A 15,943-nucleotide genomic window follows, 5' to 3' on the forward strand; every position below is an offset into this window, starting at 1 on the left:
GCAAGAAAGTTGAGAAATGAAAACACCCATGGCCACGACCCCACCAACAAATGACGAAGGAGAAAATGACATAAGATTTCCTTACAGAGAAGCTGTAGGAAGCCTGCTATATATGACTTCTAAAACCAGACCCGATATGGCATTTGCTGTAAATGAGGAAAGTCGAACTTTCGGAAAATCCTGACAAAATAGCTGTTCAGAATGTGAAAAGGACCCTTATTTATGTGAAAGGTACACGAGATTCAGGAATAAAATATACCTCACCTGACTCCGAAACTGTGAAACTGGAAACATTTAGTGATGCTGATTATGCAGGGGATAAAGGATAGGAAGAGTGTAACGGGATACGTAATTATTTTGTCAGGGGGCCCAATATCATGGTGCTCTAGGAAACAGACCCAACTGAATAGGTGTTTTCCTTCACCTGAGGACGGAAACAGATCCAGTTTCCGAAACGTCGTGTTTTTATTTGTTATCTTAAAAACCAGGACGATGGATAAAGTCCAAAATCCCAACATATCAGTGTGTTATACACCATTGTCAGAATCCTATAGTAACCACTTAAAAATGTTCAAGTTGGTAATAGTGATCTATATTAATTTGTTTTTGTTTTGTATTATAATAAAAAGTTTCCTCTCATCCAATATGGCTGTCAAGTGATATGTAAGCAAGACACAAAGAAAATCAACAGATATCTTGCACCAGACATCTATCTTCTGAGCAAGCAAGAGTGTTTCTTATAATATAAGAATTTTTATTTCATTAAAATTTTTGTGAGGCTTTCTGAAAGAGGTTGTATACTAAAACATTCCTAGAAACAAATAATAGCTGAAAGTAAATATTGAAAATACCATCAGTAATACTGTTGCAGAAGCTCTTGAATTTTTTTCTCAGAACTTGATCAAAAAGATTTGTACAATCAGATTTATGTTCATAACAATGGAGGACACTTCAGCATGGTTTGAGAAGATTCATTAATATTTTGTGTTCAGTGGAATGTAAAATACCATTCTATAGTTGCTCACCAGACATTAGTAGAGTGAGGAGGGATACCTTGATCAGGGAAGCAATGGGTGAAGGTAATAGGTTTAACTCCTTACAGGGGCATACGTTATTCTCTTTGTGAACACTTCCATACTGGCTGCTGTGAAGCTAATTCATCCTCTTATCCCAAGGGAAATGGGTGCAAAGCAGTTGGATCATGAAGATGCCTGCGCACCTCTTTACTTCCATTCCCCCCACAGCTTCGCAATTTATCCCTTAAACATAGGGACAGACCTTTCCTTTTTCTTTTTCTTTCTAGTCTCGCAGGGAAAGCCAGATTTAGGCTTATAATTTTGTATGTTATCTGAAGGTCCTGAATGCATTATATTACTGCCATAACTTGCTATAAAAATGATAGTGGATTGAAGCCTATTTCACCAGCTTGTGATGATGAGGATGGTGGTAAATGTGTAGAGTATCGATGAAATGATTTGCAAGAGAAAATTCAGGCATTCTTAACTAAACCTGTCTGATATACTTTGTTCACCACAAGTCTCATCTACACTGCCTGGGAATTCATTCCATGGCTTTGCAGTGAGAAGCCAGTAAGTAACCACTTGAGCTTTCGTACAGCAAAATTAACTCTGTGATGAAAGAACTTCCTTGAACAGTTAGTAGTTATCAACTGGCCACAGAATTCCCTGTTATGAGTAGTTAACTTCACAAAAGACCTCTTTTTGTTCTGTGCTTGTTGAGTTTGATTCACATATTTACAGCCTATTCCTGTACAATTCATTTGCATATTATACTTCCACTTATACCCAGAACTCCCAAGTTTTATTTTGAAATTTTTCAACAGAAGTTTAGTGTGTATATCTTCTCTTATCTGAGAATGTTTTATCTTCTATCATCTTGATTACCTCAACGGTATTATGCAAAGGGTATAATTTTAAACCTCCCCATTATATAATTTGTCCAGTTGCTCTGTTGCATTCTCTCTCTTAGATACATCATTGCTGTTGTTAGTAACAGGAAATTTTGTGACTGACACTGAATATGTTTTTTCAGACAAGCCTGAGATGGATACATCTCCTCAGATTTCCAAGGCTGCAAGTAATACTGGTGATACAGGTCGCCTTGTCTGTCGAGCATCTGGTGCACCTAAGTTACGCTTTACGTGGTCTAGAGAGGGAGCCACTATACCTGTTAACACCACTGAGAAATATTACATTGACTCTCACCAGGTACATTCTGACAGTCATGCAAGTGGGACAGGATATGCTCAACAGAAATGTATTCACTATGTGCTGGGTTCCCTGTACATATTTTACAGAGGTTCAACATGATTTAGGATATCAGAATCAGTTTCCTTCTGGTGGAAAGCCACTACTAAGAATAACAGAACTGGAATAGTGATACAAATATAATAAATTAAATACAGTTGAATCAATATTATATGTATTTGTCATTATATAAATTTAATTCCAGAAAAAAATAAATCATCATAATAATTGCTGTCAAGATAACATGTGAAGCTGAAAATTCCAGATGAAGTTCCATAAATTTTCTTCTTGCTTGCATTTTTATTTGTATTTATTGCAAGTTCAAGAGATCCAAAGATGGATATAGAACATGTCATAAAATAACATAGAGCATGGAATACATACATAAATATTATACAACTAGACAGTACACTGAATACAACAATAATAAAAATTATCTATTTAGATATTCATCAACAGTATAAAATGCATGAGTATTCAAGAAATGCCTTAATACAACCTTAAACTTTTTAAAATTATTGGATGTGTTCTTGATCTCTATGGGCATTTTATTGAATATTTTTATACCTGCATAATAAACTCCTTTTTGATTAATAGTTAAATTAGCATGAGGTAAATACAAATCTTGTCTTTGTTGAGTATCAATAGTATGAGAATCAATGTTTGATGGAAAAAGAACTTTATTTTGCAATACAAATACTAACAATGAAAATATATATTGTAATGCAAATGATAAAATATTTAACTCTTTAAATATGTTTCTACATGAAACTCTATTGTCATATCCCAACATCGCTCTCATAGCCTCTTCTGGAGAAGAAAAATAGCAGAACTGTGAGATGAGTTTCCCCAAAAGATGATAGCATAGCTCATTAGGGAGCGAAAAAAGGAATAATAGATCACCTTTAAACCTGAAGTAGACATATAATATTTCATATTTCTGATTATGTTTATTACTTAATTTATTTACAAGTAAATCAGTGTGAGTCTTCCATGTTAATGCAGTATCAACTATAATACCAAATAATTTAGTACTGAGGGTACTGTTGATAAACTAATTATTATGATTTATTGTAAAAGTATCTGACGTTATTGTCTTAGTTTTAAATTGAATAGAATGTGTCTTATTAAAATTTAAAGATAATTTATTAGCTCTAAACCATCCATTTAAGATTTCAGTTGATATAAGAACTTCCTGCTAAGATCATTTATATTAGAATTTGAAAATGAGATGCTGGTATCATCAGCAAAAACTATAGGTGTAGAAAATTTATTTAATATTATAGGCAAGTCATTTATATATAAGAGAAACAACAAAGGTCCTAATACAGACCCTTGTGGCACTCCCTGTCTAACACTAAGCCAATCTGAGGATACTGTATTCACATCACTTTTATGTATTACTGTTCTAATATATCTGTTACTTAAATAAGATTCATAAAGTGCATGATCTTTCCCAGTAATACCATAAAATTTAAGTTTGGACAGCAAGATATCATGATCTACACAGTCAAAGCCTTTTTCCAGATCACAAAAAGCACCTACCACTAACTGTTTGTTGTTCGTAGAATTTAAAATCTCTGTAATCAATTTGTAAATTGCATTATCTGTTTTTAATCCTTTCCTAAATCCATATTGTTCAGTACTTAGGATATTATACTTATTAAGATGTTCTAAAGTTCTTGTATATATTATAGTTTCAAATATTTTTGAGAAAGATGTTAAAAGTGACATAGGTCTAAAATTGCCATCACTGCAAGAATTGTAACAGGCATAGTGTATATTATAACATTGCATGGTTGTCACTGCCATCTAATTTATATATGAGCTACTGGGTTTCTTTCTCCGAAAATGTAACTTATACTGTAATTTTTCAAAATACAGAACCTTCCATCTTTTTGGAGGTCTGTTTGAGTATCATCTTCTGGGTTGATAATTTTTATTTTGGGGGGATGGAAAAAATTCTGATAGAGCTAATTTTTTTCAGCTTGTTGTTTCCAGTTTCTTCTATAGTGATGAATGTTATCTACTGTTTATGAAATATATGTTAATCATTAGTCATTCATATTTTTATTATGAAAAGGATTGTTACCTGCTCTGTTTCCATGAACAAATTTCAGCTGATTTTCTCCTGTCATGCTTTCGTATGTTATGTGATTTGCTGTAGTATGGTACCTTTGGTAATTAAGTACTTAAAAATTTTGGTTGTTTCATATCTTGGTATTAATGGTGCTTTTAAAATTCGATTCATGGAACCCAGAATTTTAACGGAACTGACTATGACTAAATAAATAAATGAAGACAGTAAGCTTCATAGTCAATGCTGTGAGAATCTCGAACTTTGCAAATAAATAAATAATGAAGAAGCATAATAATGCATCCCTCTTAGTACAATAACAACAACTGAATATAATGTTTCAGGTGGACATTGTGAAATATGAGTCAGTGTTGTTAGTTAAACATGTGCGGCCATCGGACTATGGAGGCTATGAATGTGTGGTGAGGAATGAGATGGGGTTTGCCACTGCTACTGTGAAACTGGATGTAACTTCTGCACCAGACCCTCCCACATCTATGACGGTCCTCAATGTCACACATGATTCGGTGCTGGTTGGTTGGGTTCCAGGATTTGATGGTGAGTACAAAACCATATTAGAACCATATTACAATGTTTGGAAGTGTTCAGTGAACAGGTATGCTTGACTCTTGGGAGATAAGAGCTCAATTTAAGATCACTCACTGCTGTGTCTCAGTTGGTATCATCTGGATGTATTGTTGATTTGGTAGAGTCAATTAACCTTTAAATGTCGGACTTTTGAAATGGTGGTAAGCTTGAGCTGGCCGGAGTTTATTTAAATGTCTGCTGCTGGTGTGTGTTTAAATGCCCGTTGCTTCTCTGCGTTAAAATGTCCATTCCTGTTAGGGCGCTTAAACACTTTTAAGCATTTTGTTTAAAAATGCTGTATCTGACACAATTTATATGATAAATGGGTGGAATTAACTTTGTTTGTATCAGCAAAGAACATAGTGTTGCATATAATAACAGAAAATTTGAAAATTTTTATACAAAGGGTTATACTCTTGTTTTCAGTTTTTTTCCTTTAATTTTGATGCGTACTGTAAAAATAGTTTCTCAGTTCTTCACAGAGTTGTTCTGCTTTATGAATTCATTTCTGCTTGTAACGCTTGACAAATTTTAGCAGTCCCTGGTCTCAGAAAACAGATGAAAGCAATAAAATCATTTGGTTCTCTGCTGGAAAACCTTACATCTTTGTTAAACTCTTCAGATTTTCGAATCTTTTGACCAAAGGACAGAAGAATGAAAGAATGGCTATTCAAGAAAAAGCTAGAGGGGTCCCTTCTTCAGTGCTAAGACCTTCAGTTATAGCTGCAAGAGATTATTGCCCTTTCTAGGGTCGTGAAGAGACAGTTGCATGGTGGCTGAGATACAGAGTGTGATCTGTCTTCTGTGCATTCATAGTGAAATCGAATACTGTAGTTTAATTTCAGCCTATATATACATCAAGCAGATAACAACAAAGAAGGTATGTACATCGAATTTTTGCTATATATTTCAAGACATTAATCTACAGAATATGCAATAAAAGTACTTGCTAGTGGATGAGTTTGATCATAACTCATATGTATACTCTTTTTTGTTGTTGTTCACTTAGGTATCATTTTAATTCCTCTATTAGGGTTTTACCGAAGTCTATGTGGTAATTACTTACTTACTTACTTACTTACTTACTTACTTACTTACTCATGGAGCTGAGCCCTTCTTGAGGAGCCGCAAATTCTGCAGCTACTCAAGAATTTCCCAGCATTTTATGGAACCTGAATGTTCATTACTGTATTCACAAGAGCCCTCCACTGGTCCCTATCCTGAGCCAGATCTATCCAATCCATACCATCCAATACTATCTCTCTAAGATCTATTCTAATATTGTTCACTCACCTACGCTTTGGTCGTCCCTGTGGTCTCTTTCCTTCTGGCTTTCCCACCAATATCCTATATGCATTCCTTGTCTCCCCAATTCGTGCTACATGACCTGCCCACCGCATCCTTCTTGACTTGATCAATCTAATTATACTTGGAGAAGAGTACAATTTATGAAGCTCCTCATTATGCAGTTTTCTCCAACCTCCTATGACTTCAACTCTCTTTGGTCCAATTATTCTCCTCAACACCCTGTTCTCAAACGCCCTCAGTCTATGTTCCTCCCTTAATGTCAGAGACCAAGTTTCACACCCATACAGAACCACGGAAAAATTATAATTTTGTATATTCTAATTTTTATGTTTTAGGACAACAGACGAGAAGACAAATGTTCTGGACATTACCCGAGTTCAATCACCTCTTAATTTCCTCCTGAATCAGGTTTCAGTCTGTTATCATTGTTCCTAAATATCTGAACTGTACCACATTTTCAAAACATTTGTTACCTATCTTTATGTCATGTTCTTTCCCTGCATTTTGGTGACGAGACAGTAACATATACTTAGTTTTCTCTGTGTTTACTTCTATTCCAAACACTTTACTTGCGTCAATTAAAGTTTGTGTGTTTCTCTTTATGGTATCTACATTATCACCCAGTAGATCTGATGTATCCCGTTTAGTTTCAGTCCCACCTGGTTTCCCTGGACCTTCCTAATTGCATATTCTAAGGCAAAGTTGAAAAGGAGTGGCGATAAAGCATCTCCTTGTTTTAGACCATTCTGTGTAGGAAATTTATCAGACAAATATTTACCTACACGGACTTTACTATAGGTTTCGCTTAAACACATTTTAATCAACCTAACTAGTTTCATGGGTATCCCAAACTCTATCAGAATATTGTACAATACTTCCCTGTTAACTGAATCGTAGGCTTTCTTGAAGTCTATGAATAGCTGATGTACTGTCTCATTATACTCCCATCTTTTTTCCGATATCTGACGAATGCAAAAGATCTGATCAGTAGTTGATCTGTTAAGTCGAAACCTGCGCTGATGATCCCCAATAATTTCTTCTATGTATGGACTTAACCTTGAGAGAAGAATATTGGATACAATTTTGTATGAAGTTGATAGCAGTGATATCCACCGATAATTACTACAGTCAGTGTTATCACCCTTCTTGTGAACTGGTAGAATAGTAGACTCCTTCCACTGATCAGGCAATTTGTCCTTATGCCAAATAGAAGTAATTAGATGGTGGATCTTAGAATGTAATATTTCACCTCCTGCTTGAATAAGTTCTGCCGGAATTTGATCACTATCTGGCGATTTATACCGTTTCAATTTTGCAATAGCACTTTCAGCCTCAAAGGGCTAGGATCAGGTATTAACGGCTCAGCTATATGGATTTCTGTCTGCCTAATAGCACTGACCCAATGTACGTTCGGTAACTGAGAGAAGTAGTGTAACCGTCAAGCTCTTACATTGGTGCCACCTTCCTTCTCTGTAGCCGTTTGCCTACACGTTTGGTGCCACCTCCTCTCTTACCATCCTTTTGGCCCCTTGGTTGCCGGTTGCAGCTACTCCTCTAGCCATTCCCTCTCACCTGTTGGTACTCCAAGTTTGCAGGTTGCTGCTGAGTCCTTCTTATCCAGTTCTGTTTCCCTTTTTTGTTATTGTTGTGGATAATTGTTTGTGGGATATGGGTTACGTGAATGCTGGGCGCCAGTAAGCTTACTATACAAGCTTACATTTCAGAAAAAAAGGGGGATGAACCGGAAACTACAGGTGATGGGTACTGCATTCGCACTAGAGCGATGAGATTCTGTCTCAGGGTGCATACGGTCCTCGCGTCAGTGGGAAAGATAAGAGTGTTTATAGCTAGGCACTACCACACACTGTTTAATGAGCAGTTCTTGATATACAGGTAACAGCACTTGTCCTTAATCCCTTAAACAAACTTGAAATCGCTCAAACTTTTGCGAATGGATCCCTGGCTAGTTACTTAGCGACTGCTTCTTTTAGCACAACACATAGAAGTAATTACACTTTCACTTAAACTTTTAAGCCAAGTTAAGATTCACATTAAATTTTGCAGAGTTATTCAGAGATTGTTCCCATAACACACTTAAACATAATTCTGTTTTAACTTTGACTTTTAAACCCAACTGCTAATGATGCTAATTTTTTTGGCTGTACACTTGGAGAGTTGTTCAGAGACTCCTTTAGCAGACTGATTCTGCTTTGAAGCAAGAAATCTTCACAGCTTCAACTCCGCCTCTGCCCTAATTTCGGCTGATTGGAACAATTCGAATTTAGGGAGTTAACCATAATTCTCACTGCTCCAATCACCTAGCTTTAGTTTGGGACTTTGGACCTTAAAGTCCTAACGTCGTTTTTCACAGAAGCTTGAAAAATTATACCAGTAGCGTGGGTTGCTGGCCTTCCCACTTTTGACTTACGGGGTTCAAAACCTGTCAAGTGTAACTTTACCAAAGGATCCCACCGGTCAACTTTCGAACTGAATTTCCAGGGAAACTCTGCGGGGTGCTTCCTGCCTGGTCTTTGTAGCACTGAAGCAGGCCCTATTCTTGAAACCAAGAATCGGGCTAAGTCACCCTTGAATATTCATTACTACATTCTAGGCTTAATCACTATAAAAAGAAATCTTGATTACAAATAAAGCTGGTGGTGTCAGTGATACGGCTACAGTAGTTCCGCCCCCTATTCAAAATGTTGTGGGAATCTGCAAGCAGATCACCGTTCTCATCCTTCACTAAGTTACTGCTAGGTTGGTAACCCCTCTTAAAGTCATTTATTCCTCTATACAGGTCTCTAATGTTCTTGTTTTCACTGTTCGTTGCAAGCTCATCAATTTTGTCTTTCAGATATTCCCTCTTTTTGTTCCTGAAATGCCTGCTGGTTTCACGTCTTATATTGTTCAGATTATCCACATTTAACTCGCTTGGATCCTGTAACCACTGCAATTTCCCCTGCTCTCTTTGATCTAATAACTGTGAGCTTCCTTCATCGAACCATGGCTTATGCTTCTTCGGTTCATAATAACCTAGACTCTCTTTGGCACACATTTATATATTCTCTCTAATACTTTCCCAAACTTTATTAACATCCACCTCAGCTTCCAAGTTTTCCAAAGCCGTGAACCTATTTGAGATTTCAACACAATACTGCTCTTTACCTTCTACCTCATTTAATTTCTTGAGATTGAACCTCTCCATATAAACTCTATGTGTTGTTTGTTTGCTCACTGCCAGTCTTTCCCTAACCTGTGCCACCACCAGGTAGTGGTCAGTATCACAAGCTGCTGCCCTGAATGATCGGACATCAAGTATACTTGAGTGACATCTCCTGTCTATCAAAATATGGTCTATTTGATTGTGTATCTTCCCATCAGGAGATGTCCACGTAAATTTATGAATGTTACAATGTGGGAAAATTGTACTTTTGACAGTAAGATTTTTTTATGTGGCAAAGTTTGCAACTCTAACTCCATTCTCATTGCTAATTTCATGCAAACTCTCATTCCCAATTGTTGGTTTGAAAATGTCTTCCCTCCCTACTCCGGCATTCAAATCTCCTAACAAAATTTTCATAGGGCACTTTGGGAATTTATCAAATACATGTTCTAGTTCTTCATAGAATCTGTCATTTATGTCATCAATTTTATCGTTTGTTGGGGCGTGAACATTCATAACAATGATACCACACCAGCGACCTTATAGTATTATATAGATATCCTATCAGTAACGAACTCTACCCTCTTAACTGCTGATACGATTCTCTTATGTACAAAAAAACCTGTACCTAATTCATGATTTTCCTTCCCCTTTCCACAGAAAAATGTATATTCGCCTGCTGGTGCGATGCCACCTCAGTCCCATCTGACCTCCTGTGCTCCCACTAAATATAACTTATATTTTAAGATTTCTTCTGTCACTGCCCTGAGCGAACCTGCCCTATACGGACTGCGAACATTCCAAGTGCCAAATCTCAGATCCATTTTCATTAGCTTAGGTCGTTTATCCAAGGAATCCGTCAAGGTCCAAGGCTTTGTGTTCATTTTTACGCTGAGGAGTTGTAAGCCCCACGCCCAACCCCCAAGCTGGAGGGCCACCCTTTGTCAGCTGTCCGCGACTGCTTATTCATTATATTCGCAGCTTCCCTCCAAAACTGGAGGGCTTCTCCTCCATAAAAATAAATATTTAGGACTGTGCATGCGCTTCTACTAGTGGCGTGCACGCGCACTTCCACTAGCGGAATTTAAATGCCCAACTGGTCAAAAGGGGTACTTTGGCCACGACGACCGTACTCATCACTGGCCTGATTGGGGCACTTTGGACGTTAAAGGTTAACAGATGACAGAGATTAAAGGAAGTGCATGAGAGCCATGAACAAGTCAATGGTTTAGTTGCAGTGCATTACTCTCTTTCTTGAAAGTGCAAGACAGAGATGTCAGCATCTTTTCAATTCCTATCATGTTTCTCCATATGTGAGTGAATGACCATGGCTAAAACATCAGACATTAACCAAGGAGTCCTACCGACCGTATAATGATTAAGAAACTGAAGTGAAACAAAAGTGTTTCACGGATGCCCCATGCTCCAGAGGAAGCAAGAGGAATGTGATTGACTGTATGAATGATACCATTTCTTGCATGCTGCTAGGCATTGTTGGTAAATGGTTGGTCATCATGAAATTAATTAGTAAATAATGTAATTTTGTAGGTTAATAATGGTTTTTAATTATCAATTTTCACACACATTAAAATAATGTAAACTTCTTGTAGCGTTTTTGCAGTAATTAAATTAGTTATGTTGTAGGCTGGGCGAGGCAAATATTGTCACATGTTAAGTGACTACAAATGGGGTTAGATTGGTAACTTGGTTTACGAGACTCTTGAAACTCATATGTACAAGTAATTATAACAGTTTCATGGATTTCCATGCTTAACAGATCACTACAATAAGTTCTAGGTCTTCTCACTATGCTGTGCCTTCATTGATTGTCACCTGGTAACACTCCCAATGCCTTGCATCCCTTAGCTTTCCTGTTCCATGGCTCCAGTCCATGCCGCATGGCACCTATGTTGCAGCTCAACTAGACATTGCCTCATCTGATAAGGGCTATTCCCTGTACCCCTACAACTCAAGAACTGGACTTGTTAACCATCTTCTCAAGACTGTACTGCTCTGCCAATGGCCTTATAGCTTTGGCCCAGGACCTCCTGTTTCAGATTGCTAACCCCTCACCACTCAACTGACTGCCATGTCAAGAATCACTGGCTCCTCCCATTGCACCTTATGATGTAGCCCCAGGATAGAATGCACAGAATATACTGCTTCCAACAGGTGTCCTGTTGTGTTACATCACTGCTGTTGCGGAGAGGTGTTTATAGGGCCATCGCCTAACAACGGGTGATGTATTTGGTGACACGGTGTGGCGTGACGTGACGTGTTTCATTGTTGCGTGTAAGCGCGGCCGCGGTCACGTGATGTGCACTGAGCCACTGCCTAGCAACGGATGTGTTTATGCAGCCATTCCAATGGAAAGGCCATTTCTGCAGGCTTCAAAATTCCGGCTTTCAGCTGATATGTGACAATAGAGTTATACAGAATTTTGGTGTTAAAACACTTGGGTAACTGGGAAGGAGAGAGGGTAATACTGAAAATGAGATTGGACTGTGAAGATCTGAAATAGATTCACCTAGCTCAGAATCATATAGCATAGTCAGCCTTAGTGTCAGACCTTGAAATCTACTACCACAGTCAGTCCATCATTCGAGGACAAATGTCAGTCCATCATTACTCCCTCTTCTCCTCTTTGTCATGGTGTTTAGATGCAGGAAGAACTGTACCTCTTTACCTCATAGAATGTGACCAGAATTGTTATGTTGTCTGTTGCAGGTGGCATGGAGCCATCATACAGGATACGGTACAGGCCTACGGCCGCATTTGGGGAAGGTTACCGGTACATGGATGTGATTGGTAGCAATATCACCAGCTTCACAATCACAGGACTTGCCATGGCGACAGATTACACTATCAGCATCATGGCATTCAACAAGTTGGGGAGCAGCAAGTATCTGCCAGACACACTGCGGGCCAAGACTTCCAGTGAGTACTGGCTAGACAATTGTAGTCCATTGTACTGAAATGGTGTTCATAAGTTTTGCTCTTCACATGATGTTATTTCCTTTAGAGCAAGAAATAGAAAAGTATATAACAATTTTATGATAAATGCCAAGAAAGCGATTGTGGTAGAACTGTCTGATTAGGAGTACATTGAGACCTGGACTTTTACATTCCCTGAACATATTTTAACATGGATGGCGCAACAGAAAGTAGGGGTCACGTGAACTCTGCGTTTCCACGGGTGACGTCATGTACCCCCACTCCTCCCATCATTATGCAACGCTTGGTAAACACCACTAGGCTGTGACATCACACAACAGGCAAGTCCGTGCAGCGACTATTATTAGGCAATGCATAGGTAGAAACACCTGGCAACAATATCTGATATCTGTATGTCAAGCAGCAATGTGTTCTCTATGTTGTCCATCCCGAGCCTAAATAAAGAGCAGCGAACACTATTCAGGAGTGAGGTTATTTGTCACATCGCATACCCAACACGTGGCATTTGGTGTCAGAAGTGTCTACGAACTTAAACACGCCACAAGTTACAATGAATTATACCCCCACATGATGGAGATGGAAGAAATGATCGAACGCCTGCTGGCGAAAATGGACGCCGACTTAAAAGCCTGGCGAGAAGAGATGGCTGCAGAAAGAGAAGCCTTCCGAGCAGAAACGAGAGCCATCGAAGCAAGGACGGCTGCCATGCGAGACGAGGTTGAAAGCCAACATGAATGCATGGCAGGAAGAGACGACAGCCTACCAAGATGCAATGGAGACAAATCCAAGAGAAAAAGAGGATATAGTGGAGCGGTAGAAGATTCCTAACGAAGAGGTTGCAATTCACTCCCTAAAGACATGCCGAAATGAGAGAAGGGCCTGCCAAGAAGCGATGGAGGCAGAGGCAGAGAAGATTGAGCCCTATTCAGAAATGATGCAGTCTGTAGTGGAGCATCGAGAAATACCCGTACAAAACGCCACAGTGAGGCCAGTCAGAGAACCCGAAGAAGAAATGATTTCGATTACCCAAAAAGAGATGATGTCCTGCCAAGAAAAGCTGGAAGCATGTCTAGAAGAGAAAGAGCTGACCTCAGTGGAAACGAAACCTGAGGTGGCCCAACAATGAGAAGTCACTGTTGAAAACGCTGTACTGAAACCGGTCAAAGGATGGAAGAAGCGGCATAGGGGCAAGAAGCAAGCTGCAGGGCGACGCGGGGAGCTGAAGAAACTGACCCGAGGAATTTGTGGATCCTGGAGGAAGTTGGCTGCCGTCTGCAGGAAAGTTTCCCGCCGTGCAACAGTGGCATGGCGCAAAAGGAACAGCTTCAGGAAATCTTGGATTCAAGGAAAGTGTGGGCCACGGCACGAATTGGCTGCCGACAGAAATATGATTAGCCGTGTAGCTGTGACATGGCGCAAGGGAAATTTCGTAAATAAATATTCAACCAGGATCAATGCTGAACAAGAAACCTGGAAAGGACGAACAGAGGAAAATAGACACTGGAAAGGCCCGCAATGCAAAATGAGAATAAAGGTGCCAACCAAGAATAACATCAGAATGTGTAGATCAGGACAGCAATCGCACCTAGGAGGGAGAACTTGTAAGAAGACCATCTACGAAATTGTCAGCGTGAAGATCGGAAAGCGAATAGTCGGATCTTCTGTCGGCTTATGACAAAACAAGGATTGAACCATGTGGAGGGGTTGACCCCCTCCAAAACGGAAAAGAGACTGCAAGCAGAGGAGGAACTGATAACAAAGAAACACCAGCCTCCCCGGAGTGAATGAGGAGAGAATGAAAGTGAGGAGTGAACGTGATACAATGGATCGACGAATGCTGGACCATGGAATTGTTCGGGATGAACAATCATAAGAAGGGAGCAGATGTAACTGCTGGAGAATAGTCACTGCAAGAGGAGTACCTGAACCAAAAGAAGATGCAGCAAGCACAGCCTTGAGAGAAAAGGACTGGGGATATACGGTTGGGCTGTTTGGGACAAACAACCTTTGGAAGGGAGCAGTGTAACGTGGATGGCGCAACAGGAAGAAGGGGTCACATGAACTCTGCGTGTCCATGAGTGACGTGATGTACCGCCACTCCTCCCATCATTATGCAATGCTCGGTAAACACCCCTCCCCACTAGGCTGTGACGTCACACAACAGGCGAGTCTGTGCAGCGACTGTTACTGGGCAATGCATAGGTAGAAACACCTGACAACAATACCTGATATCTGTATGCCGAGCAATAATGTGTTCTCTATGTTGTCTGTGCTGAGCCTAAATAAAGAGCAGCGAACACTATTCAGGAGTAGTGAGTACTGAGCCAGTTACCAGTATCCAGTATGAGGTGAAGTCCAGCAGCTACGAGTTGAGTTGTATCAAGTGAATGGCAGTGACTCCAGCAGGAGAAGTAATTGTGAGACTTCAGATGGTAGTAATTGGGAAACTGTAAATTGTGTAACTGTAAGAGTGAGTGGAATAAATTCGCTTGATCCAAGGCAGCGTGAAGTTATTTGTCCCATTGTATCCCCAGAATGTGACAATGTGTTTGCTTGGCTGGATGCATGTTTTTATTGGTCCTGCCAAAATTCCACAAGGAAAATGTTAAGATTTCCTGCAATATTCATTTGTGCTTTTTACCAAATTCCTGCATTATGCATTCATATTGAACATACATTGGCCTGTTGATGTCATAATATGCACTTTAAATCTGAAATCTGGAAAGAAAGTTGATTTTGTTATAAGGAGGTAGAAGATGATGGTACAAATAGTGAACTTTAAGCAACATTTTTGTCAGTGCTGGAGGACATCAGCACTGAGGAAATGCCACATGAAGTTTGATGTCGATGATAACATTATATCTGATCTCAGTATTATTGAGAATGAGGTGTACAAGATTCAATAGAAAGCAAAGCAACAGCAGCAGCAGCAGCAACTTGCTGTAATGAATTTGTGGAGGAAGTAATCTAGGTTACATTCTTAATGCAGTACAATATAATTTAATTCATATTTTTTTCAATTGATTTTACATTCCATCTGAATGGTCTTTTGAGAAATGTAAAATCCAGGTTTCACTGTATATGGACCATATGGTCTGAAGATACAAGCACAGCTGAACTGTTGATGGATAGGTACCAGCTGCAGATTTTGTGAACATGGTGATAATCCTTTAGGTTTCATAATAACAGGAAGTTTCTTGGCCAGGTGAATGTGTGCTAGGAAATGGACTGAACAGTTAATAATTCTCATTTGTTTAAAGAATGAAGTAAATGCTAAAATCTTGTTCCGTATGTTTATCTTCAGCTGCTATGAAAATGTTTAATTTCTCCAAAATGTGACATATAATTTCCATCCAATAAAGATCTAACCCTAATCATACCAAATTTAAATCCACCCCTTACAAATGTACAGCTCGAATAAAATAATTGCATTTAATTAAGACTGTATCTCCTTTTCTAAAAATGTAAATTTCCCCAAAACATTCATGAAAATATTCAATAAAAGATACCTTGATGCAAACAAAATATAGGTCACATCACTGCACATATTTAATTTTTACATGTATAATGTTAAATGTAAGAGAT

General features: G+C 38.9%; 1 protein-coding gene across 3 annotated transcripts in view; it reads left to right on the forward strand.

The window, feature by feature from the left end:
- LOC111862247 (nephrin) overlaps positions 1-15,943 on the forward strand; it is a 601,827-nt gene that overhangs the window by 561,427 nt on the left and 24,457 nt on the right. For all 3 annotated transcript variants that reach the window (XM_023847459.2, XM_023847461.2, XM_033750600.1), the window contains exons 13-15: positions 2,053-2,228; positions 4,689-4,902; positions 12,131-12,340. In XM_023847459.2, coding sequence (XP_023703227.1) covers positions 2,053-2,228; positions 4,689-4,902; positions 12,131-12,340 — 600 coding nt within the window. The remainder of the gene's footprint in view (positions 1-2,052; positions 2,229-4,688; positions 4,903-12,130; positions 12,341-15,943) is intronic.

This window comes from Cryptotermes secundus, unplaced genomic scaffold (genome assembly GCF_002891405.2).
Source record: "Cryptotermes secundus unplaced genomic scaffold, Csec_1.0 scaffold3, whole genome shotgun sequence".
Classification (NCBI taxonomy): domain Eukaryota; kingdom Metazoa; phylum Arthropoda; class Insecta; order Blattodea; family Kalotermitidae; genus Cryptotermes; species Cryptotermes secundus.